Raw genomic sequence first — 26,553 nt, 5'->3', positions numbered from 1 at the left:
ATATAATAAATATATTAAAAAAATAATAAAAAAATTAATAATAATAGTAAAAATATTAATAATAATAGTAAAAATAATAATAATAATAATAATAATAACATAAAACCGTTTATACGCGAGCGCCTTGGCCGGACGGTCGCCGGCAACAACTCGGACACGGCTGCGTGCGGCGTACGAAACAACGACGTCCGCGACGAAATAGGTAGTCCGAAGGCGGCGGCGGCGGTCACGTTCCCCCGCCCCCACCGCCACCGACGGCGCCGCGCACACCGGTTCATTCATGCGTCGTCGTCGTTGCCGCCGCCGCCGCCTCCGTCGACGGCGGCGGCGGCGGCACACGAGGGACTGCCAGATCCGAGCGCCGACCGTCCGGCGTCCCGATTGGTCGACGGCCGCTGTTACGTTCGTACGGATACGCGCGCTCACACACAGGCGCGCACACACACGCACACGCACACACAAGCACACGTACACGCGTACACACGCGCGCGAACACGCGCACACAAACGCACGCACACGCACACACGGGCACAGCGCGCGCACGTCTCCAGCCGCGTCGGAAGTTGTCGGGTTTCGGAGTGTGTTCGGTCCTCCGAGTCGGTCCGCTGTACTGTTCCACTCGCCTCCGAACGCGGATCGCCGCCGCAGTCGTAAATTACACTAGCACGTGGCCCCCAGCCCCGTACGACGGACACGTACGACGGTACATTAACATTATTGTTGTCGTATTATTATCGTAATTTAATATTATTATTCGGCCGCGACGCGCTTGGTGATTTTTCGACGTTCGACGTATTATTTATTTTATTATATTATTATAATAATAATAAACTATTCACGTAGGTATTCCGCGACTATTTAAATTTTTTTTTTTTTTTGATTTTTGTTTTCGAGTGCGTTCAATTTCGTGTTTTTTCCCGGTTAATTTTCCCATCGGTACAGCAGACATTATGACGCGGTTTTCGAATGGCATGTTGGAGACCTGACGACGGACCATTGTCAAACATAATATTTGCACACCGCTGCCCGTAAATATATGATATATATTTATATATCGTCAAAGCACGGTTCGTCGGCCCTCCGGTGAGCTTTGTAATAACAGACGGGCACAGTGACCGGTCGTCGAAGGTAAACGTCGCATCGAGGCGTGCATCGAAGCGCGCGCGCGCGATCCGAACCGTTTAGATGAACATGAGTTCGTATCAGTTCATGAACTGCTACCAGCAGAGCCAGCAGGCCCAACAGCAACAGGGCCGAGCGGTCACATCGCCGGTCGACCCGCTACAGACGGGCAACAGTCCGGGCGGCGGCGGTGCCGCTTCGGCCTCGGCTGCCGACTATTACGGACAGGCTGCTCAGGGCGGTGGCGGCGGCGGTGGCGTGTACAACGCAGGCCCGGCCGCCGGCTGCTACTCGCCGCAACAGTACGCGTCGCAGTACATGCAACAGTCGTCGCCGTCCATGATCGACTATACGCAATTGCACTCGGTCAACCATCAGCAACAGCACCAACAGCACCAGCAGCACCAGAGGTTGCAGGCGGCCGCGGCTGCTGCGGCCGCTGGCGCCCACCTGCAACACTTGCAGCACCACGGTGGCGGCGGCGGCGTCGGCGGTCTACCGTCGCCTGGAGGCGGTGGCGCCATATCGCCCATATCGTCCGCGCTCAACAACAACGTCGTCGGCATGCCGTCCGCGGCCGGCGGCGTCGTCCAGTGCAAGTACGAAGTGACCGCCTCGGCGTCGGCCACGCCGAACGGCATCAGCTCGCCGCAAGACTTGACCACGTCCGCGGCACCGCCACCCGGGTCCCGGTCACCACCGCCCGCCGTTGTCATGAAGTCTGTCCGGTCGTCCGGCGGCCCGGTGGCCGGTTCCTCGCCCGCCACACAGGGCCCCGTCTCGCAGACGTCCTCGTCGCCCGCCTCGTCCATATCGTCCACGTCGTCCAACGGCGGCGGCGGCGGCAACGGCAACGGGCCCGCGTCTTCGGGCGGCAAACAGGGCTCCGGCCAAAACCCACCGCAGATCTACCCGTGGATGAAGAGAGTTCACCTCGGACAGAGTGAGTACACCCCATGTATAGCTAATACCAATTATACCTATATATACCGGTTTAGGTACCTGATTTTAATACACATAATATGCGTAGGTACATATTATGTTATATAGGTAGAACACATTCTGTATGTCGAATAATACTATAATGACGATATTGTTTCGATAGTAAAAGGCATATAGTAAACACGTATCGTAGGATCGTAGGATTTCGTTTGAGTATCGCGATAATCGGAGTATAGTCAAAATATTATACTATACTATACTAATTACTATACGTAATAGGAAGTGATGGTTTTTACAATAATAAATTTCAATGCGTTTTTATTTCGTGTTTGAAATTCGCGATTGTAAAAACGATAATCGCTGACCTATATTTAAATTATCTGAAATTTAAAAATACGTACGACTAATATAAGCATTGGCAGTTTTAAATTTACGCATAGTCAAAATCTACCTATTTCGTTAAATTCTAATCGTGAAATATTATTTTAAATCGTATGTGCCCGTTGTGTGTGAGATTATATAATTTGAATAAATAGGGTAAATTGTGGTTAAATATCTGCTTGACAGAACCTGTTTATGATTTCTCACATAAATCATCTCACAAATATAATATAATATGTGAACAAAATTAAATCTATATACTTTTCGTTTTAAATTTAATACAATATTATGAAATAATTAAACATTTCTATAATTGCACTTTTTATATCGTTCAATTTTGAAGTGTTCTGACAAAATATAATTATTACAAAATATGTTACGTATAATTTAAAGCAATAATACATTATTGCCAGTAAATTTATTTGACAATCTAATGTCGAATTTTCAATGATTTAATTAAGTTTTAATTAACCACGAAATCGTGAATTCACGATTAGCATTTGTTTGTGTAAAAAATCAGATACTTAAAAATCAATTTATATACAATTTATCTTGAATACTTTCGTCTCATAAACATTAAACATACATAAATACAATAATATAAATCAATTATTTTTGGTAATAGAGATGTTGTGCACTCATGTCTTTAGGAAAATATTTGCTCATGAAATTAAAAATCAAATGTATTATTAAATTAATATACCTACTTAAAAAGTTGTTTAGTGGACAATAAATAAAATCTCAAACCGTTTATAGTTAATTTTGGTATTTATAAAAATCTTATTCTGAGTATATTCTGTTTGAATGTGGAATAAATTACACTGGGAGTCTGAACATAAAACAAAATATTATAATAATCCGAATAATAAAATAATGTTAATTTAGAGTCAATAGCATACCACCGAGGTCGCGCGCGGGTAGTTAAAACTCGATTTGAACACCGATAAAAATATTGTTGCGGTTAAAATATAATTTGAAAAACAACCCTACTTCGAAACAAACAATGGGACTGTATAACACATTAGCTATTGGCGTAAAAAAAAAAAACTACTAACGACGGTTTAATTGTTAAAGCATTTCTTTTATAACACTCCTGCAATGTTCTGTACATTAAACTGTATTATGCATCGAATTGTACGAGAATAATATGCACCAACATTGTTCATTACTGACGAATGGATTATATATAAAATAATTATTACCGGCCTACGTTCAAATATATTCTGTTATTATTCAATAACACGTTCGAGCGAAACACGTTCGAGATATCATAATATTATATAGAGTAGGTCAAAAGTAAAAAATACTGTATGGACTACTATAAATACTAATATTGTAAAACTGGTAGGTAGGTATGCATCATATACATATACATGTATACATTTGAGTACTACTTGTGAAAAATAAAAATCCAGTTCGACATCAGTGACGGACCGTAACATTCGAAAAAAACGATTATCAGTAGAGCCCAGATCTCAGCAAACTTGACACTAAAAAATGGTCTGATTATTTGCTAGGTATAGATAGGTTACTTACATCGGAAGGACTTGGTGCGGATACCATATAATATTGCTCCGTCGTTTCAATCTATTTGCTCGTTTTGTTACAACTTACAATCACGATTTCCACAAAACTTTATCGGGAATTTCGCGAAATATGTTTTAAGAGCTGAGTATAATAATACATTATATCGCGAGTTTTCAGCCTTATCGGTATATATACTAACAAGAGCAAACGAAGAAGTCGAGACGGTGAAACACAAAAGTATATTATAGTAATTTGGTACTCATACAAATATTTGCTCGCACCACAATTATTTCTCGACCTAAAATAATTATTGGTAGTAAAGTAGTATTTAACACACGATTTTCGTATATAACATTGTTGCCTACAATACTGCTTGAAGTGTCTGATCAGCCAAAATTCCAATGCAGCTATAGTATAATAATATGTTAACGTACGTGCCAATACTGGTATACCGCGGTTTCGGTTGAAAATGAACCGCTTCAAGTTCGCGTGAAAAAAAAAACACCTAATCAGCACCGTTTCTGGTAAATAACACTAAAATAATCGGCGACCACCCTTTTTCACTCGCTGACTGACTTTCTCTTAGCGCGTGTCTTAATAGAAATGCGAATACATGCGAAATTCAGATGGTAATTATTATATGCTAATATGTACCAATGATGACGTCGGAGAACCTTAAATGTGTATCACATAATATTATTATTTAAAAATATACGATTTATTAATTGGTCGTCCTCATCGTATAGCTGAATGCAAAACTCTGCTCACACTGCAGCACGGGCCACGGCCAAATACCACAGTAATAAAAATATTGTGTGCGCGAGCCGAGAGGATCAACATCTCGGGTCGTATGCATTATTATATACAGCGATATATAATCACTGGACTTGCAAGTAGGGGCTTTTTTTTTATAGACACACGATAGGGATCCCTCGTAAATAAAGTGCGAGATGATCGCCCGCGGCCGCCCTTCCCGCTTATTATATGTATATAAGACGCCTTTTCGTGTCAAACGTCGTCGTCGCTGCCGTTTTTCGAGGTCCCCTCACCAGCGTGTGTTTACATTTTATATGCGTGTATACGGAAAACGATTCCCCCGATTCCCACCAGTGACACACTTATTGGTCGACGATCGCCTCCTCGGCGTGACTATATGTACAATAATTTGGTTTGTACCTTTTACACGCGCATACATCGTTAATAGGTTAGGTTAGGTAACAACCGTATATTACGTCAAAGTCGTCTCCAAAAAATTATCATAAAAATATTAGTACTCTAACGCGTGCACGTGCGAATCGTAGAAAACGCCGCTGAATTACGCGCGGTTAAACGAATATCCAAACAGTTATAATATATCGTCACACCATCGCCGTGTCTGCAGCGATTGTGTACAGTGCAGGAAAACGCCGAGTGGAAAATATATATATTATATGCATATGTCTGCATATAAGTTGTCCGAATCAAGTCCTCGTGAAGGAATGTAGTATGCGATGGGACCCACGACCGCTGTCGTAATGTATAGTCTGCAGCACATATTATACTATATAGGTACGATGATAATATTATGGCGTATAACTTATAAGCATAATAATATTATATTATAGGACGTAAGTACAGGACGATAATTTGGACGTCAGCGCCGGTTTATTTTTTTCTTATTACCAGCCGCAGACGATATCCGCCATAATTACTATACCATTATAATAATAATAATATATACGGCCGTCGACGTTGCGTAACGTGTTATAATGAAGAAACTATATAATATAACACAACACAATTAAGTGCGTAAATTATAAATATTATAACATTAAACTATACACAGAAGCGCCCGTGTACCTATTATAATAAATAAACGCACGCATAATATTCATTTTATTAATTCGTGATTATAATATATTGTAAAATAAGATAATCCGTAATAATTGGTGTCGGTTACAGTTCGCTTGCTGTATTTACATAGACAAGACAGATAATACTTGTTGAGTTTACGCGGACATAATATGCACTCCTTTAAAACCGAAATGTATACTACAATACAAAAATGAAATTTGGGATGAAAAATACTGTGAATATTTCAAAACGTGTCGCTAATCGCACCTCCTTGGAGACGATCTGCCGACAAGAACGATTTTTGTAAGCCACGAGAAAATGCCCAGCAGGTCTATTCAAATTTGAGCTATATATATTAATATATATTATATAGGTACGATTAGACAGTATAATAATTATATTGTACCTATCGTTTCAAGTACTATTTGTTTGCGACACGTCGACTATCACGAAACGCTATATAAACGCGGTATCTCGATGACCGACCTGGTTCTACAATATAGGTTCTTCATATACACCCAGCCAACCGAGTCTTAAGATTTCTATAACGTTTGACTACAACTTACAGGCTGCTACTACCATAAGTGGAATATTATCTGTACGGTTTCATAATTCAATTCAATCATATTTTCTATACTAACGTTCATATTGTAATAATTTCTCATCATCACATAAAATAAATTTTCGGCCAAACACTCATGAATCAAAATTTTCTCGGTATATTTCGCCGGCCTAATCCGGGCCCTTACGAGCTGCGTTTCTGCAGTGAGTGGCGAGATCAAAAATCGTGTACCACACATCATAGGGCCCGCGTGCGAAAAAAAAAACCGCAAATTTTGGTTTTCCTCCCATCATATATTATACATAATAGCCGACGATCGAACTAGCGTTCGACTATTATAGGCGATCGTCTATACATAATAATGTACGCATAGAAGTCGGGGGTGGCAGGTGTTGGCGCGTAATGGCCGTTTCCCCCTACGCCACAGCTTCGTGCGGTGACGACTTTGGTACCCCCGCGAAAAATCAACCCTCGCCGATACAATGTGCTGCAGCGATATAAACGCGTGTACAATATAAATGATACAATCATTATACAATATGCGAACGGTGATAAAATTTTTAAATAAAAAAAAAAAATCGGACGAACAAAACCGTCGTTTTCCGAAGTACAATGCGCGTATAAGGGGGTTCGGGGGCGCAAATTTTGGGCCGTCGGCGGCGGTTACACATACACGCGATAAGGGTCGTTCGGGTCCGGGTCGAGGCCGTCGCGCGTGCAGTTGTGGGACGGTCGGCTGTCAGTCAGTCGGTCGTATCGTCGTCGCTGTGCTGCAGCGTATATATGTACGCCACTTTGTATGTAGCACATAATATATATATATATAATAGGTATATAGCTATTATTATTATTATTATTCCAGCGAATGGTGGAAATCCTCGTCGTGCCGCCGTCTCTGAGTAGAAATAATAATATAATATGCGCACACGTGCAGCCGCGTACAAAAAAAGGCGCCACCGTGGTCGATGTAGCAGACGTTTTGAAAAGAATTCGGAGTGAGGAAAAAAACCGAAATCACTTGATATGCCGTATCGGCGTCGCGCATTGTGTATAGGTACGAACCATAATATACAAACGGAAAATCGTAATTAAATAATTATTATTAACGCACGACGATTCGGTTGTATCGCGTCCACAATCCATGATATAATATTATCAACCTACAGCCGACGAAGGTTAAAAAATATATAGGCATACCTCTGGTTGGTGGATATAATATTATTATATGTGCGAGCCGGACGATAATGTTTTTATTATATTGCGCTCGTTATAATATACCTAACCGATCACACGAACAAATAATATTTTACAAATTAATATTTCCCACGCGATTTCATAATAATTACGGAAATGTGTCACTGCGTTTAAATTGTATTTTTTTTTATTGCGACATGAACCGGGGGGGGGGGGGGCTCGGCATTGGGTGACTATATTGGCCCGTGATAATAACACACGCACGCGCCCGCGTAATACGCGTCAAACCGTAATGACTTTTTCCATTAAACATTATTAGGTATATACTGGTAATCGGCCGTCGATTCAGGAATGAAAAAGGGGAGGTGCTATGGTCGATAAATCATATTTAATAATACGCGCGTATGTACGGTACAGCAGTATAATTGTGCATCGAAAGCCTAAAAAAAAGTCGCATTTAGTAAATATAAATTAGTCGTGTACCTATAGGACTTTCATTGGACTTTTATTACTTCTTGGTATTTGATGTAAGCATATTATTATAGGATTAAAATAATTAAAATTTTTGTCATCGGTCACTTTAGATACTTATAAATTATAATAATATAGTCAAATCCGAGCTTTATGTACCTATAGTTTAAATAAGATTCAAAAAGATTCTATATTAAGTGTATCAATTATTATATGGAAGTATATAATTAGTAATAAGTATTATTAAACTCTATGATTTGGATCGGTTCAATAATGAATTCTATAGTGAAGATTACGAGATCGGTATTTAGGACGAGTTTCGCTGACTATAGATATTATGATATTGTATATAGATAGGTACAATGTGCATGTAGAGTGATCGAAATGGTGAGAAATACTCTAAGTATATGTGAAGCATATTGTACGTATATAGTTTCCAAACTTTATAAGCACCGTGTTTATAATTTATATGTTTACGTTTTGATTTTTTCGTTTGTTATAATATAATGCAGTTATTTTTTACGACTCTCGTCGTCCGTTTCCGAGCGAGAGCAGTAATAAAACGACGACATTTTTTTTTTTCAAACACTTAACACACGCGCCCGTGTGACTTGTTTACTGTAATATTATATTATGGCGATCGTTATAAATATACGATTGCAGCACCGTTACTACCTATATATTTTATAACATCGCGATACACCTTATATACACGTGGTGATGAAGGGCTTGAAGACGTCGTGAAAAAAGTGCGAAATAAAAGATATATTTACCTATATACATCAATCGTGTGTCCGCGAAAACCGGGTACACTCCATAACTCTGCATGTTACCCACATTACGCATTGCCCTGTACATATTTTAAGATTCTGTCCGATCGACGATCCAACAGTCGAGTTTCGTGTCGCGCAAACGGAATTCAAAAACATCTGAGGTGGAAGCCCCTAGTACCTATAATATGGATAATTTAATTGTGCATCTGTGTACCCTCTTTTCGCGGACACACGGTATATTATTATATATACAAACGAACGGAATGAATAAATATCGTTCGGCCAGTTGAGTGTGTGTTTGTCGTTCGACGGAGATGTATTATAGAAGGAGCTATGGCTAGGTCGGTCCGGTCTAAACTTTTGCTTTCGACAAGGAAGCGGTCGTAATAATAATAATATAATAACATCGCTATGGCGCAGCGGTGCATATATAAACCGCATCGTACCCATATATTATTTAATATATAATATGCACATATGTATATAATAGTTATATGGCGTGCGTATTATAATGTGTATATATATTATTGAGTATTATGCTCGTCTCGCGTATCAATAATTATTGTTTAAGTCTCGCGCCTTCGGGCACAGCCGCCGCCGTAGTACGAGTTTGCGCTTGTTTCATGTACGACCTGCGTACAGGTATGATACGCGTCCTACCAGCTGTGGTATTATAATACCAGCGCAGTACGTATAAAAATGTATACATGTAGGTATCGTAGGTATACTGACCGGTAATTATCGTAATCGATCGAGTCGTTGACGACGGGGGCGTTTATCCGCGTGCATACGAAAACCACTATATATACCTATGTATATTTATATATATATACGTAAGTACCGGTATATTATATACGTATAAAATAATAATAATATTGTAAATCCATAAAAAAAAAATATAGAATAATACGATATAGAGTTGTATATAGTATATACCTATATAATGCCGCGGTATTGTACTATATTGTATTATAAAATAGTATATAATATTCATATCAGCATCAATAACACCGCAACTATTACATATTGCAATTATTATTACTATTATTAATTGTATCACAATAAAATATATGATAATATAAGTATCGGATCTTCCATTTCGAACGGTCATCGCGGCTCCACGTTTTTTATACGTCTCTATAGGTTTTTATTCGCATAAACTTTTTATTCATCGTACGCCATTATTGTCGTATATATACGGCACAATCATTAACACGAAATGCGAATTTTATACACGGGCGATGTATATTGTTATAATTACGTTATATTTACACGTATACAATGATATACGTATTATATATAACATTATATATATCAATATTATATATTTATATTTATATATTTGTGCGCGTACCTACATATGTTCGGGAGACCGCGGGCGCGCTCTCGTCTATTATTAAATCTTCAAGAAACCGCTGAATGAAAACAGACGGAACGTAACCGAATTTTCCACCGCGGTATACAAAACCCACGAAATTCGAGTACCCAATTATAGGAATAACCATATTACTGGAATCGTGTCGTTATTTTGAAGGTATACATTGTCGTTAGAATTTTTGCCCGGAAAGACATAAGTTTTATTTTTTTCCGTTAAATTAATAACGGCATTCGTACGATCATAATTTGCCCGTAAAAAAAAATTCGGATTTACATTGCTTAGTACTTGCATTACAGGCCTACGCGTAACGCGCGCAGGTACAACAGGTAAAACCGAAAAACTGTAGTCCAAAATACATATTATAGCAATAATAATAAGATGTACACAGCATTGAACACTATTAATAAAACAAATTCACTATATAGATATTATTATGACCGAGCCTTGGCCACCGGGTAAACACCCAACTTGGCGCTGCTCAACATTTCGGATGTTTGACCGCATTCATTTTTTATAGACGTTACCAAAAGTTTAATTCGAACGGGCAAATTAAAATTCGTAAGTGTTTTTTAAGAGACACCGTCGCTCATGATTAAACGTCGAGAAATGTAATTACTATAGAGAGCTACACTAGTTGTTTTTCCTCGTGTTTGCAAAACTATTTAAATATAACACACGGGCTAATCAGGAATGCGCATGTTGCAAAAATCAAATAAAACTCTACATTTCGACCAATACCAAAATAAATCAAACTTACTAATCACAGAAGCACAACACCGAGATGTATGTTTTAAGTTTTAATCTTAACCACGAAGTTTCAATTCTCCTGATATGAGATAATCCAGCTAAAATTTTTTGTACACACACCTCCGTGGCTCCAAAGAAATCTAAACTAAATCGTGCTGTATAATTATTAACATAATAACAAACGCTAATTGATAAAACTATGCGGAGTACCTATTTGAATTGTATATATATGTAATATTATACGGAATAGTCTGAACGTATTCGAATGGAAATGTATTGATATCTGCAGTACCTATGTGTACTCCTGGCGCTGCGCAGTATTAATCTATCAATAAATAATATATATTTTAACTTTAGTACGTACGTTGTATACATTTTAATTCAAATATTTGTTAACATAAAACAAATGTTATCTGATATATACAAATCGTATAGCAACGGGGGCAATGGCACAATATCTTGCGCGTATTATAAGATATAATATATTTATATACAGGATATTGTTGTAATTTTTAATTATTCGAGTGACGTTAACGCATTCAATCCGATGATCACCGATCGTCATCGCAGTGAGACCTGCAAATACGCGATGGACCGAACGAATGTCCATAGTAGGTATATGACTAGCAATGGCCAATGGGCGATGACCGTAATCGTATATAATATTTATTATTGTTGTAAGACTCGATCTAATTTATAAGTCATTTCTCATTATGAACGGTACACATTGGATGAATCTAAACACGACTCTGTTACACCGCATATATTTATATACTGTGTAATTAAACAAACGTGCGTGAAATTATACAACACACTAACGCGCTCGTATATACCTACTATTCTTACCATATAATTTACCATATGATTTAATACTATATATTATCATATACGAGAGATAGCAATCGTATATAATATTATTCTTCCAACAATAATACACTGCGACGTCTGCTTATGATGTTCTATCATACATGTAAATAGTATATTATACAGTAACCATAATCAGTCTCCAAACGTAAACGGTTCGGAAAACCGTAAAATCGATAAAAAAAAAAAAAAAAGACAATTTAAAAGAGTGATTCAACTATATCCGGTACATATATTGTATAGTGATTCTAATCAAAGGTAAATTTAAAATTCGTAACATATACGACTTGGTTTTGGTTTATCTTTTTTGATTCCAATAAACGGTTAAACCAGTGGGAGCGGAACTCAATGTGTACTATTACGTTCGCGTATAATAGTTAGTTGGTGGCTGTCTTGGAACAGTTTTCCGGACCTCTGCAGTCTGGTAGATTTCCGGATATTAATTTTCTCGTACAATATTTAAAACGAATCGTACGACTTGGCCGAAACTCGCGATCAGTATGAGCGTATAAGAATTTGTTCTGCGAAACCCGTTCGAATGGATGGGCCCCGCTGCAGTATACAATCGCGTGTGGCTATTATATTATTGTCGTACACGCGAAGATGATTCGGAAATAGTTTTCCGGCACACATGAGACGGTGGTACGACGTCCCGAGGCGGCGGCCCATACAGAACATCACAGTCTGTCGCGCGTGGTGTAAATTATGTTAACGAAAAAAACCGTCGAAAAAAAACCGCGTCCGTACAAATGATGGGAGTAAAAAATACACGCGTACATGTATGCGGGAGACGCATGCTCGTATAATATATATATATATATATATATATATATTATATTTACAGTATTATACATCACACGCGGCGTAAATAATGTGTTTTTGGCGATCGAGAAAAAAAGCGAAATAATAGTAAATCATATACACAGGAGACGTTTTATGTATGCCGCCGACGACTGACTGACTGCGGCGGGAGTCAAATCGGTCAGGTTAAATGTGCCGTGTTACGCGCGTATAGCCGTCCTCTCTTTTGAATAGTGCGCCAAAAAGGGGAGCGACGGCGTGTGTTGTAGCATATTATTATAATAAGTCGTACAATAAATTAAAAGAAGACAAAAAAAAAAAAATAAAATTAATAAAAATAAAAATTCTAGAAAAAAAACGTTAACCCCAATTATCGGCAACATTATAATAATGTTACACGTATATCGTGTAATACATAATATTATGTGATATAGGATTTGAGCCATTTGAGGTCGTATAAAACTATCATCACCACCACCACCCCCACCACCATTACTACTACTACTACTACTGTCTACTTCAACTACAAATATTACGATTACCACTATCATCGGCGGCGTGTGTGTAGAGCGGGCAATCCGTTGTAGTAGTACAACCGTATTCGGCGTTTTTAAAGGGGGCGACGGGGACCGCATATTATATTATTACAATATTGTCGGCCGGCCGAGGACGTCGTAAATTATCGGTGGCGGGCCCTCCGCCCCCGCCGTCGCACACGGCCCCGGTCGGGCGTTAATTAAATAACTGTAATGGAGATAATATTGAAACATACGCACAACACGCACTCGCGCTTAAAGCACAATATATATATATATATATATATATATATATATGGTGTATGCGTTTAAGACGTATATTATAATAAACTACTTGTAAAATTAGAGTGTGTGTGTGTGTGTGTTAAAATTTCCGATGAAGACGTTTTTTTTTTACGGAACGCGCGTTTGTATATTATATACAAATATATTATGTGATATGGTCGTAGTTGTACCGTGGCGTGCCGGCGGTCAGATTCAATTCGTGTCGGAATGATTTAAAAGCGTACGTGCAACCGACAAATATAGATATATTATACTCTACAATATATATATTGTATAATATGTGTCCGATATCGTTTCCGTATATATATAGGAGTTGTAATATATTATATATTATGTTATGTTATCTTTCTGCCGACGACCAAGTCTTCTGCACAGGTACCTTATGTAATATATCATCGTCACGTGCGTTTCGAATCATCATAATAATATATGTCCACCCGAACGGCATGATATCTCGGACCAGACCGAGATTGAAAGTCTACGAGTTCGCACCGCGATGTCACGGTATGCATATTAGTATATTATTATATTGTATGGGTACCTATTACAATAATATGCCGTGGCCACGGTTCGTAATCATTTTGAAGCGATTGGGTGGTGGCCAATATTTTAGTTAAAAAAAATTAACGCACTATATATCTTACAACCATTGTGTTATTAGGACGAACGAATACATACAAATTTCTCAACCATATGTGTGTTTTCTGATTATGAATGTATTTGTGCAATGTATACGATAAACAAAAATATATACACCTATGACCTTGTTATACAGTGTGATTGTTATCGTGCGATAAATCATTGAACGTTTCTCGTCTACCGTCATACATATCTTTCGATAAGCGCAGATTCATCTGTGCAGATTACTCAATTTGTCACACGTCTACAAACCATATTAAATGTAGGTACCTACTTTAAAATACGTTCCGAAGTACTATGTGGATTTACTTTTGATAAAGGTATTACTGGTAATACCAAACAATACCAATAAATATGACGATCTGTTTAGATACCTTCTTATATAACCCTCAGGAGCCTATATTTATTTTTGTATGGCGGTTATAGCTAATATTAGCACATCCGCTTTTGCCACTCTGCACTCACTATATCGTACTTGCCTGTATGATTCAAAATTCAAATCAGGCAAGATCAATATGATATAAATTCTTTCACGTCTATAAAATGGCATAGAGCCTATAATATTATATTTTATCTGGTGACCTGAAGAGCAGTATAGACATCGTATTCACCTACATAATATTTGTCTACAAATAATTTGTATGCGAGTGTCCTGAGAGTGAGTTATTTGAAATTTCATTGGCATATTTTGGTAAAAACTATTATTTTTTTTTCACTATATTATATACGATTTGCCATTAATTAATATTTTGTCATAACCATTTCTAAGAATTGAATAGTGGTTACTTTTTACATTTAAAAAAATATAAACTAGAAAATTAATTATAGTAATGTAATAAAAATATTTTATAGCTTTAAGAGTCTAAGAACAGGCATACTATCAATAATATTAGTATTAAATATTACTTATGTGTTATGGTTTTTTTTCATTACAGAATTATAAGTAGACAGGTAATTTAAAACATATTTTAGACATAACACAAAATAATTTTTAAAACCAAACAGTATTTTTTTGTTGTATAAGGTATAACAATATTATAATATCCTCTATTTCTGTACCTACGTAACTTCTACTTAAAAAAAACTTTTATCGACCGGGTATCAGTTATACTTCGATCAATCGCGTGGGACCTATCGCGATCAGTCTGTTAATCCCCAACCCCCGATTTAACACGATTACGCTGGCGTGGTTTTATCGCATTGTGGTGGCGTTCAGTTTATTTGTACGACGAGGATGGAAAATCGTTTTGTATATTATGAAAAGCACACGTCGCGCCCGCCGTACACAAACCAGACGGAAATGCGAACGCGTAAACACAAAACACACCTGCAGCACCGGTACGGTCCTCGTCGACGGAAAGACGAAGCCCAACAGTACAACAGTTATTCTAGTAAAATAATAATAAATTGCAATAATAATTAATAATAATAAATCCGGGTTCACACTACACTGCAGTTACCAAACGATACCGCATATTTGAATATATTGAACTTTTGACCATGTGGTTACATTATAAGTGTGAACCCGGCTTTATCCGCACATTATAAATGTAACCACCCGGCCAAAAGTCGAATACATTCAACTTTGCGGTATCGTTTGGTAACTGTGGTAACCGTGATTATTTTACACGACACGGTGTAGTGTGAACCCGGCTTAATGCGATATTAATATGTTCGTCCCTGCCAGTGTTGAGTATAGATAACGAAAATTTCATAGGGATGAGATACAGACAATTGTATATAAATTTGACTATCTAGATATTCATAAATACATAATATTATATACCTTAATCATAGTAATTATAATATGTTGTAGAGACGAGTTTACGGTGTTACCTTTTACAATGATATACCTACACGCGTGTTATTATTATTACACATGTAGTGTCCGCTGTCGCCTCGGCGGCGTTTGGTTCGCGTGATTTATGTCGTATAAAGTATACTATAAACGACGAAATCAACGGATTTTTGTCTTTTTGGCGGCGGCGACAAAAGAAAGTTATAATTAAAACTTTGTTTGCCGCAAGCGCGCGTGCAAGTATGTGCGCGCGTGTGTGTGCGCGCGAGCGTGTGTGTGTGTACACAGTGTTCTGGCAAAGTATTTTTTTTCTACTGTTTTAATATTTATAAATATATATATATATATATAATATATATTATAAAACCGTTCAGAGATTTTTATTTTTTAAATAAGCGTTAGTAGTGTGTTTTGTAGAATGATTTATGTGCCGAACGCAGGCGTGGGCCATATAGCGTACATGCTCTCTGTATTAAACCAGCTACTATTATAATATTATGTGTACCACTACACACACCCCGCGTGCAACAGTATGTCAGCCACCGATACGAAGGAACACACGAAATAATAATAATAATAATACGATTATAATATTTTAAATGCATATAAAATACGCTGTGTGTAGGTATATAATATTATGTACCTACCTACTGCATAATAATGGTCCTATCGATGCGTGCTGTATGGGTGTTATGTTTCTGCGAGTATAATATTATTAGGATGACGGGAAAACAGGTTCGAACTTCGAACCGAATTTTATTATCGCCAGCGTAAAATATATGAATGGGCAGAGGCGGTCATAGTATAACGGCGTACAATCACGAGTCCAGGGGTGGTAAAATATGTATAACGTGGTTTAATATATAGATATTATTATTTTTATAAACTTTTTGGAAAAAGTGACATGTAATTCAAAATTTTTTCCAGTATATATCCAATTAAGAAAAAAGTTACTATCGAGAAAATACAGCGTTAGCCGTATATTTCACCGTTAATATTGTATTATTTGTATAATTCATAGGCTTTTAATTGTCAAATTGTTTTATAGTTGATGAAATTGTAGTCCTAGAATAAAATACTATTATAGTTGAAAAAATGTCAAAAGTTCAAAAACATTTGAAGGATGAAAACTTTAGGTTCTGTCGTCTACATACTTACAGTATATAATAATATGATAAATACTAATATTATAATATATTACTCTATATATATCTACGAATACGATGAACGATGACGGACGAATATAATATAATATGGAAAATGTCGTCGACGACGCAAACCATCGCCACCCGGACAAAATGTCTGTCGCACGAGCAATTCGCCAATCGCTATGACATAATATTATAAATATATGATAATAATATTACATATTTTAATATATAATTCGTCGTACGCAAGGCATACGACATTGCATATTATTTTATATTAGCTGTTTAAATTTTTGTTTCTGTTTTTAAATTACGGGTTTGTTGAAAACTTGCTTCAACCCGAATGAATTCGTTTATTTATTAACTTTTAATCACGGTGACGGATTGCTACAAAAACCACGGGGATTAGACGAACACGATTTTATTTATACCTACATATATTTTATACAATTTAATCACACCATGATTTATGTTCAGAGAAATGAAACTTTGTTGCATAAAATCACATAATACGTAACAGATATATAACAATACATATATAGTATATTCTATGAGCAGAGAAACGATGACATTCGTTCGATAAAAACTACGTCTTATATAGATACAACGATTACAATGAGTGGTGCCATAGTTTATAAAATCACCATGGGAATAATATTAGGTTATTTGCAATAATTTGAAATTTAATAACTTTGCAGTCCGAGATTACATGTTTATTATAAATTGATGTATCGTTATTTTAATTTTCATAAAAAATACGGATTTGGGTTCGGTGAAAATGTTAATTTCACACGTCATCATGTTTATGCGAAAGAATAACATAAATATACATAATAATATTATTCATCACATTGACACTAATAATATTACATTATAATATTGTTCATTATATATTTTACCGTGGTGGACGAGAACGATACGATGATGTATGATGAGCTCCGCCAACTCATTTTCGAAATATCTATCCATAAATCTTCTGTGTACCATGCCAAATATAACTCTAAGTCTCTAATACCTATTGTATACATAAACAATTTAATATTCGTGTGTGTGTGCGATAATATGTACACTCGTAAATGTTTTATTACAGTTTTTCTATATACGAAATCTGTATACAGGACTAAGGGAGGTTTGCGAAAAAAACAATTTGAACGAAATGCGTACACCATTGTTCTTAGGTACCTAGCTGTATATAATATACTATAATATATATACCTACCTATATTTATAACATAACAGGCCGAGACGGACAATTAAACAACGACATGAATAGGTATTATATAAATATGGAATTAAAAAACCGTATCGGAATGAAAAAAAAATAACAATTACTTATGAGAATAGGCGAAATAAAAATCAATTTTCTCCGGCCACAGTCTCGTTTTGTTTTTTATCGTTTGACATCCCGACCGCCGCCCGTGACCCGTATACCCATATATATATATATAATATACTCCACGCGCTCGGTGGCGGCTTACTACTGCTTGTCCCTTACAGTGTACACACGTACCTACGTATATAATACACCACGCACGCAATCTCACGTTTGATTTACGATCACCGGGTGTGTATCAATTAAACCGTTTCCCTTTGGCCTGAAAAAAAAAACACGCACACATAGACAAGCGCGGGGGACCCTAAAAAACAACGGGTCGAACCAATTCCCATGGTGTTTTATCAGTAAAAAAAAAAAAAGTTCGAGGTCTATTAGCCACGCGAGAGCAACACCCCGTGGGAGGAGGGCGCCGCCCGCCGTACCTATATATATATATATATGTAATATGTGTATATACGAACGTCGAGAGATAGCTGCTGGCCGCGGCGGCGGCACTTATTCTTTATTATGCGCGTTATTTTTTGCACCGCACTTTGACCGCGGGCGGGAGGGCGCAAATGCTAACTGGGGGGTGTGTTTGTGTATAAGGTATATATAGGTATAAATGTATGATACATAGGTATATAATATGCGGTGTGCACGTCGTATAAGAAAACGGTAAATTTCCTTTGCCCTCCCCGCGGCGGTCGACCGCCGTTGTGCGTGTAAGTAGCACACACACACACACACTTATTCGGGCGCGTATATAACAATATATATATAAACATACAGCGACTGAGATATCTCCGGCTAGCGAGTGACAGCCGAGGAATCCGGCCGGGCACCCAATCTAAACGCCATAAATTTCTTTTGGGCCTCCGCCACCGCCGGTGGTTTTTCTCGCCGTGCGTGTGTATTTTATTTTTCCCCTATATATACATAGACACGCGTATATCCATCGTGTACAGTGTATTATATTATTGTATATACGTGCACCCGAAACACGACTAGAGTGTTTAACCTCGGTGTGTTTATGTCGTCGGGACGTCGAAAATTGATTTAAAACACACGCCGCGGTGCCAGTGTAGACATTATAATAACAATAATATTATATGTACTTACATAGAAGCAACTGGTAGTCGCGCATCACGAATAATAAATAAATATAGGTATTATAATATACACATAAAACCGAGTGCGATGTTTTCGTTCGCGTACATAATATATTATTATGACTTGTTGTGCGTGCGGATCAGCGTGCGCTCTTCAAAGGGTGCGGTGCGCGTCGCGACCGGGTGAAATGACGCGCGCGCGGTGATTTACGGGCGCACCGCCGCGGAATAAACCGGTACGACCGGTGGCGCGATCGCGGTAATTACCGCGCGCGGTAACGTTCCTCCGGGCGTTTGTGGGGGTCGTGTCGCACAAAATATGTTTGCCGATCGTATTGTACAATAATTATTTATACGACGGTGGTGACGAAGAACTAGCTGTAGCGAATATTATATATAGGCTATTTTATAATTTTTTTTTTGTCATATATAAATAATAATATGTCGACAATATCATTTGAATGCGCGTCGTGAGACGTACTCGACGAAAATTTCTGGTTTTTATTTCTCACTCTCTCTTTATATATAGGTAGGTACATAATATATATATAGTTTGTACCGCCGTCCGTCCGTCTCGTCCGTCTCGTCTATATCGGATATTGTGTTTATCCTTAAACCGTCGTCGTCGTAGGTATATACCGGCTGTATATATTATTATACGTAATATTATTATGTATACACCAAGGTATACGTATATGGACAGTCGTCCGAGTCGGTTGAAGGTGATTTATTGCGTGTGGTTTCGTGTGTAGCGCAGTCACATTATTCATATAATCCGGACGGACTTATTATTGTAAGCGGCCGTACAGGATTTCGGTCGACTGTGCTCGCCGTTCGCGTTTACAATATTTACAATTATAATTTTATTTCGATATGGAAAACGGCGCGTGAAAGAATGACGAACGCTGACAATATCACGCATTATAATATTGCATATTGTCACCTATCTATATGTATGCAGTGCTGTTAGCTTATCGTCAAAGATTCGTTTGACCCGCGTAAAATATAACAGCTATAAAAAGGTGACCTAGTCAGATATGAGTAGTTTTTATATTACCACAATAATACCATATATATGAAAACTCAACCGAACACTACGTCACCGCTTTGGACCGAGACGAGTATAATTATTTTACTACACTAAGATAATAATGCGTTTATCACGACAACGATATAATAAGTGGCGATCGAGTCATCTAATTCACAATCATAATAATATAATATTTAATAACTGTTGCCCAATTTCTTTCTTGTTATCATGGCACGTTGTACTCAATAACGAGAAGACTAAAAGTTTCGTAACTGCTCTCAAAAATGTGTATATTATATTATATTATAATATATACACGTTCTGTAAAGTCTTATCACGCCTGTTGTTTAAAGTAATGACGACGAAATGACTTATAAGTAGAATCCTTTTTTTTTTGGTCTGAGTGATTAAACACACACACACACACACGTCTCAGCATTATTTTTGTCACCGGTCTTATCATTCTTGTTCACGTTCCATGCGTACAGCTGCAGGTTATCGTTGCGATATTATATTATATTTATCATGCAATTATGACTTACATACGCTGACGACTCGGTCATGTACATAATACATACTATTCAATATAATAATGTATATAGTAACATTTATGACGTGAAGAGACAAAAAAACCGATAAGGCACGGTGCGATCGCGTCACATTACTTAATAATTGCTGCATCGAACCGATTTATGATGTGTGTGTGTGATGGTAGTGAAAGAGGGCGGCTATACGTAAAAAGTTGTTTTCTAGTAAATTTTTAATATGCAATTATCACAATATAGTATAGTAATATAAAATAAACACCATGTTCTTGACATGACATTTGGCATAGCTATTCTCTTAGACTTATTATATACCTAATGACGTGTGACGTCGTTCTGTTTTGGTTACATTCAAAATTTAACGAATTTCAATCGGTACCGGAAAAAACACGGATTATACAAACTATATGATTTATTGGTTTCATATGTTATTGTTATATTAATTATATTTTAAACATTATTTTTGACGGAATACATTCGAAATCTATTTTCGTTTTGACGTTCTGTGCGATGTGGACGAGTATTTTCCTATCGAATTCCTCTTGAACCTACGAAAAAACACAATATTATTGTTGTTGGGTTGACGAAATCACTCGGCCTTATCGCCGTCGACGCCGCCACCACCGCCCGCAATCCGTACATCATAAACTACGCGCGCCTGGCCGGTGTCCAAGAGGCTTCGCACCCCAATGTATATTATGCACATCATATAATATTGTATTATCATATCCAGTGGTGTTTCGTCCAATGGGTATACTAATTTATAGAATTTACAACTGTCATGGTTTTGTAGTTTTGTTGAAAAACCATGTGCACACTACATGGTATAATTACATGCTGTGCAAGTGCGGTTCACGAATATGAAAAATAACTCGTCAACGCGGTACCAGCTGGTCCTGTCTGGCTTTCTATAACTTAAAGTTTATGGTAAAGTTCGAATCTCGTCTTAGGATATCGATTCCGGGATACCCGACGGGACCAATTCGTATAGAATGATATAATATTATTGTGCACTTTTGTCGGTCAGTTCAAAAAAAATAATAATAGTTCTTACTTGGAAACATATATGAGGAGAATTAAAAATAATATTATATTCTACAATCTAAATTATAGTAAAGATGACGCACTCACGATTGTGGTGATTCGATAAAAATTAATTTAAAACAATATAATTTAATAATATTATAACAATAAATGTCCATAGTGGACAATGTAAATTTAAACAATATATTATAATAATTTTGATCTGAAATACTGTTTTGGTGAAAGCTAATAAAATTACAAATAACGAGATAAAATACACTTGACACTAATTAATTATTTTTCTACGATTATATTATTTGTAACAGTTATTGTGTATGATATTTATTCATATCGTGACTTCATCAGAACTGATAATATGAAAAACAAGTGTACATTTTGAGTAAAATTTATTTTTTATGCGTTCCAAATGTATAATATTTCAATATTTTGAATATTGTGATGAAAGTCAAATTTCTGATTAATTTCAAATTTAGGTACTATATTAATAAACGTTCGAAAATCTTATGTTTGAAAATACGAGTTTAGAAACGAGTTAAATTGTTTGGAAATTATATAATAACTATTAATGTAAAATAACCTTTCGATGTTATCGAGTTACGTATATTATTCCTATGACTGACAATCATATAAAGTAAAAAGGGGTCCAGAATTATTTTTTATCAATTTACGATGAGTCACCGGATGCATATATGGAGTATATTATTATCGGCTGTACAATATTTGTAACGGTGAATAAATACTATAACAATTATTACTTATTGCCTAATAACATTGTGACAAGAAATTAAATAAAAACTTTATTATACAAATTAAATAGGTACCTAATTATGTTAACAATATGTATGCATATTATGCAATACAAAAGTAATTGACGCGTTTATTTAATTTGTTTTAACACATCGTCCATTATATTTTGTGTAATGAATATGAAGAAATATAAAAACCATCAACGATAATAAATAGCTTTTTATAGGTATGTTATCGACAAAACTAGTGTGTCCTAAGTAGACAAATATAATGATAACCATAGAGTAATCACAATTGATTATGTTTCAGTAATAATATTTTTGTACAGTTTTACCTATACGTTACGATATATTATACTGAGTAGACTTTTCCGTTAGTATGAATTATATTATAGATTCTGAGCAATAGCTAGGTAGCCTAGGTATACCTAGATATTACAGTTATTCTAAACATTATATATTTTTTTTTTATATTTATCATATTATGTCTGTGATCATTTTCGAGATATACATACAGTATAGTAGGATTGATCTTATGGCCCCTGCATGCTTATCGTATACATCCGGTAGAAAATTGTATGTTGATTAAAGGTTATTTTTTAATTTTTAATAAATTAAAAAAAACAGCTTAAATCAATAACATTTTTTTTTAGCTATTATTATCTATTCTATTCGCCACGTATAAATTATAAGAATCTATACAATATACAGATATTGCGGAAAATACAGCTATATAGTGCACACTATTCTAACAGACTATATTATACTTCAGAGATAGACAACTATGCGAGTGAACAAAACTATTTATTTTATTTTATTTTGTTTTGGCAACGTTAACAAATTGCGTTTAAATCGAGTTTGGATACGGTACGCGAGTTTTAAAGTATATTATAATATTATTATTATTACATTATTATACATATGTATACATATATACATATATATATAAACGTGCGTTTGCGATCTTGGTCACTTCCATGGATGTGGGAGCACTTGGCAAGTACGGGCGAATCGTTTATTTTTAACCATTTTTAATCTGGCGCTTAGTATAATATATGCACATACGATTTCGCGAACTCGCTCGTCGTGAGTTTATCAACGCGTTATTTTTTTAATGGCGCGTTGTTTTTTTCAAACTTGGACAGGTATACCTTTACATACTTCAGTATATTACACTAATATTACACACTTGAACGAGTCCCGCGACTGTTATTTTAATGGTCTAGACATTAATGGACACAAACGACAATAATTTATAATATGTATTGTTTAATATACATAATATTATGATACTATAATCGTGCAGTCCCGTGGTCGTATATACGATGCAATGTATGTACACTATTATTATAGTGGAGTAGAAACTATCGCGGTTCACGTTCGAATGTCTCGGGAGAAAACTTCCGTGTAGGTACATATTATTCTATTCTATATATCCGGTCTTCCACCCCGCGCAATTAGTTTTATATACACACTATTCCCGCTTTTTGTGACAGGGTGAACCGCTGCCCGCACACAGTCGCACTCTCCAGCGCTAGCGATCCGGACCTATTATAAAAACACACCCTTACAATACACCCCTTTCCACCACCTATAGCTGATGGATATATATATATACGCGCGACGTCTCTCTGACCGGTACTATAGTGGTGGTAGTGGTGGTACGGGTGGCGGTGGTGGCGTCTTTGCCGCATGTGTCATAACCGCGATATAATTTGCCGTTTGAAACGTGACGGCCCACCATTCCACCCCAACCGCGGTACACTATTACGCGAACGATTTGTACCACGGTTCCTCGGACCGCGTCCACGCAGTGCGCCAGCAGCGTCGCATTCAATTACGGCGCTGTCGAGCTCCAAGGAACTAGACTGCTGCACGTCATAATATTACATATATATATTATAGTAAAGCGATAGGTCGTATACCCACGGTAAAGGTATATACGGGCGAAATGTTATTATATATAATATATATATATTTAGGAAAAATTCCGACTCTACATCCGATTCAATTTGTTTCAAATATCTCCCGCCGTAAATTGTTGTGCGCCCGTTTACCTACCTATATTATATCGCTGCGTCCCTCAGACACTCTTTCTCGGTCGCTCTTACTCGTATTATACGCGAGTGGTAGTATTATAGGTACCGCAGCTATACACCGCGTAGGTGTATACGTTTCGCGTACAGGGGATTTTTTCGTATTATTATTATTATTATTATTATTATTATTGTTTCCTCTCGCTCGCACAAACGCGCGCGGACCGTTGTCGCGCACACGCATGTAATATCGCTACGCCTAGGTGTATACAGTTAGGTGTACTCGGTTTCAATAAACACAATTTCGAAAGCCGCGGAACTCACACGCGGAGGTTATTTCGACTGTTTTTTTTTTTTTTTTTTTTTTGTCCGACGGGGAGGGACGGCGAAGGGGTGAGTGCGCGTAACGCCGCCGTCTGGCCATTTATAACTGTCCGGGACTCTCTTTTCAACGCGCGTGTGTATATGTACGCCACGCACTCGGGTTTATATACGCTCGCGGGTCGGCCCGTCACTCAAATCGTTTTCACTTACCTCGTGGCGCATATATACTGGTGCAGGGCATATATACATATAGATATACAACATTATTGCACCGTTGCCGACGCGTTCTTCTCGCGAACGTTTCTTTTTCCAACCCCTCCCCCCCCCCCAACACACACACACTACAGCTCCTCTTCCAAAGGCCCGAGTATAGGGTGTAACCGCGAAGGCAACCGGCGTTTTTCGCAGGTCGCGGTTTTCCATTTCCGCGGCGCACATCACACGTACCAAGAACACAAAACATGTTGAACACAAACAATATTGTACGGTAGTTGTTGTATACCTATATTATATGTGTTTGATATATTATTATTACGAAACACTCGTTGTCCGGCCGTCAGCGAGCGCCGACGAAACGAAATTATTATTATCTAGATACGCGAGTCACAATATATTATATTATACGGGGGCTGGTCCACATTTCGCGTACAACATATACCTTGGTATATTATAATAATACTGACTCGTTGAATATAATACAGTTGGCCGCGATCGGTCATGGCGGCGGCGGCAGCGAAACGGTTGGTCGGGATCAAAGTCGCACGGTCATCGTCGAAAACGTCAAGTCATTCGATGGGATCCTTCCACACCAAATAATATAGTACAATGAATACGGTATAATCCTCGTCCTCGCGTGTAATATAACTACTCGATTGATGGAAAAATGGCTGAAGTTCTCGTCCCCATAATTACTAGTGACTACCCCCCTCCCACCAACACTAACTGGAAATTAGTACTACTAAAAACAACCGATTTATCGCACGTGTTAATTTTTGTGTTTAATTCATAAAATATTTTATAAATAGTATACTCGAATATTTATTAACGGCAATGATATTATGATAATATTATAATTTTATATTGTGTTGAATTTATTTTGTGATTGTAAATTATTATTTATTATATTACATTATAACGGTATGAAATAAACAGAATACTAATTTAATGGCACACACGTCAGTGTAATATGTATATGATAATATTTTGGATACTATGTAGTCTATACTTTGACGGTCTAGAAAAAATATTCCAAATAGATGTATAGGTAACCGTGTAATCATCGTGTTTATCACAGACCGACGAATTTATCGTTCTTGGTGTTACTATAAATATACGTATAATTTTATGTTATACCTATACCTCCTAATCATTATTTCGATTTACGATTATTTTTAATTTAT

General features: G+C 37.0%; 1 protein-coding gene across 1 annotated transcript in view; it reads left to right on the top strand.

The window, feature by feature from the left end:
- Positions 1-411: 411 nt before the first annotated feature.
- The window catches only part of LOC132938022 (homeotic protein Sex combs reduced), a 34,189-nt gene continuing 8,047 nt past the window's right edge, over positions 412-26,553 (top strand). Inside the window, exon 1 of the mRNA XM_061004676.1 lies at positions 412-2,065. Within this exon, the coding sequence (XP_060860659.1) occupies positions 1,186-2,065 (880 nt within the window). The 5' untranslated portion in view covers positions 412-1,185. The remainder of the gene's footprint in view (positions 2,066-26,553) is intronic.

Source organism: Metopolophium dirhodum, chromosome 2 (assembly GCF_019925205.1).
Source record: "Metopolophium dirhodum isolate CAU chromosome 2, ASM1992520v1, whole genome shotgun sequence".
Lineage (NCBI taxonomy): Eukaryota > Metazoa > Arthropoda > Insecta > Hemiptera > Aphididae > Metopolophium > Metopolophium dirhodum.
The sequence above is the reverse complement of the archived record's forward strand: the minus strand, read 5'-3'. Positions and strand labels throughout refer to the sequence as shown.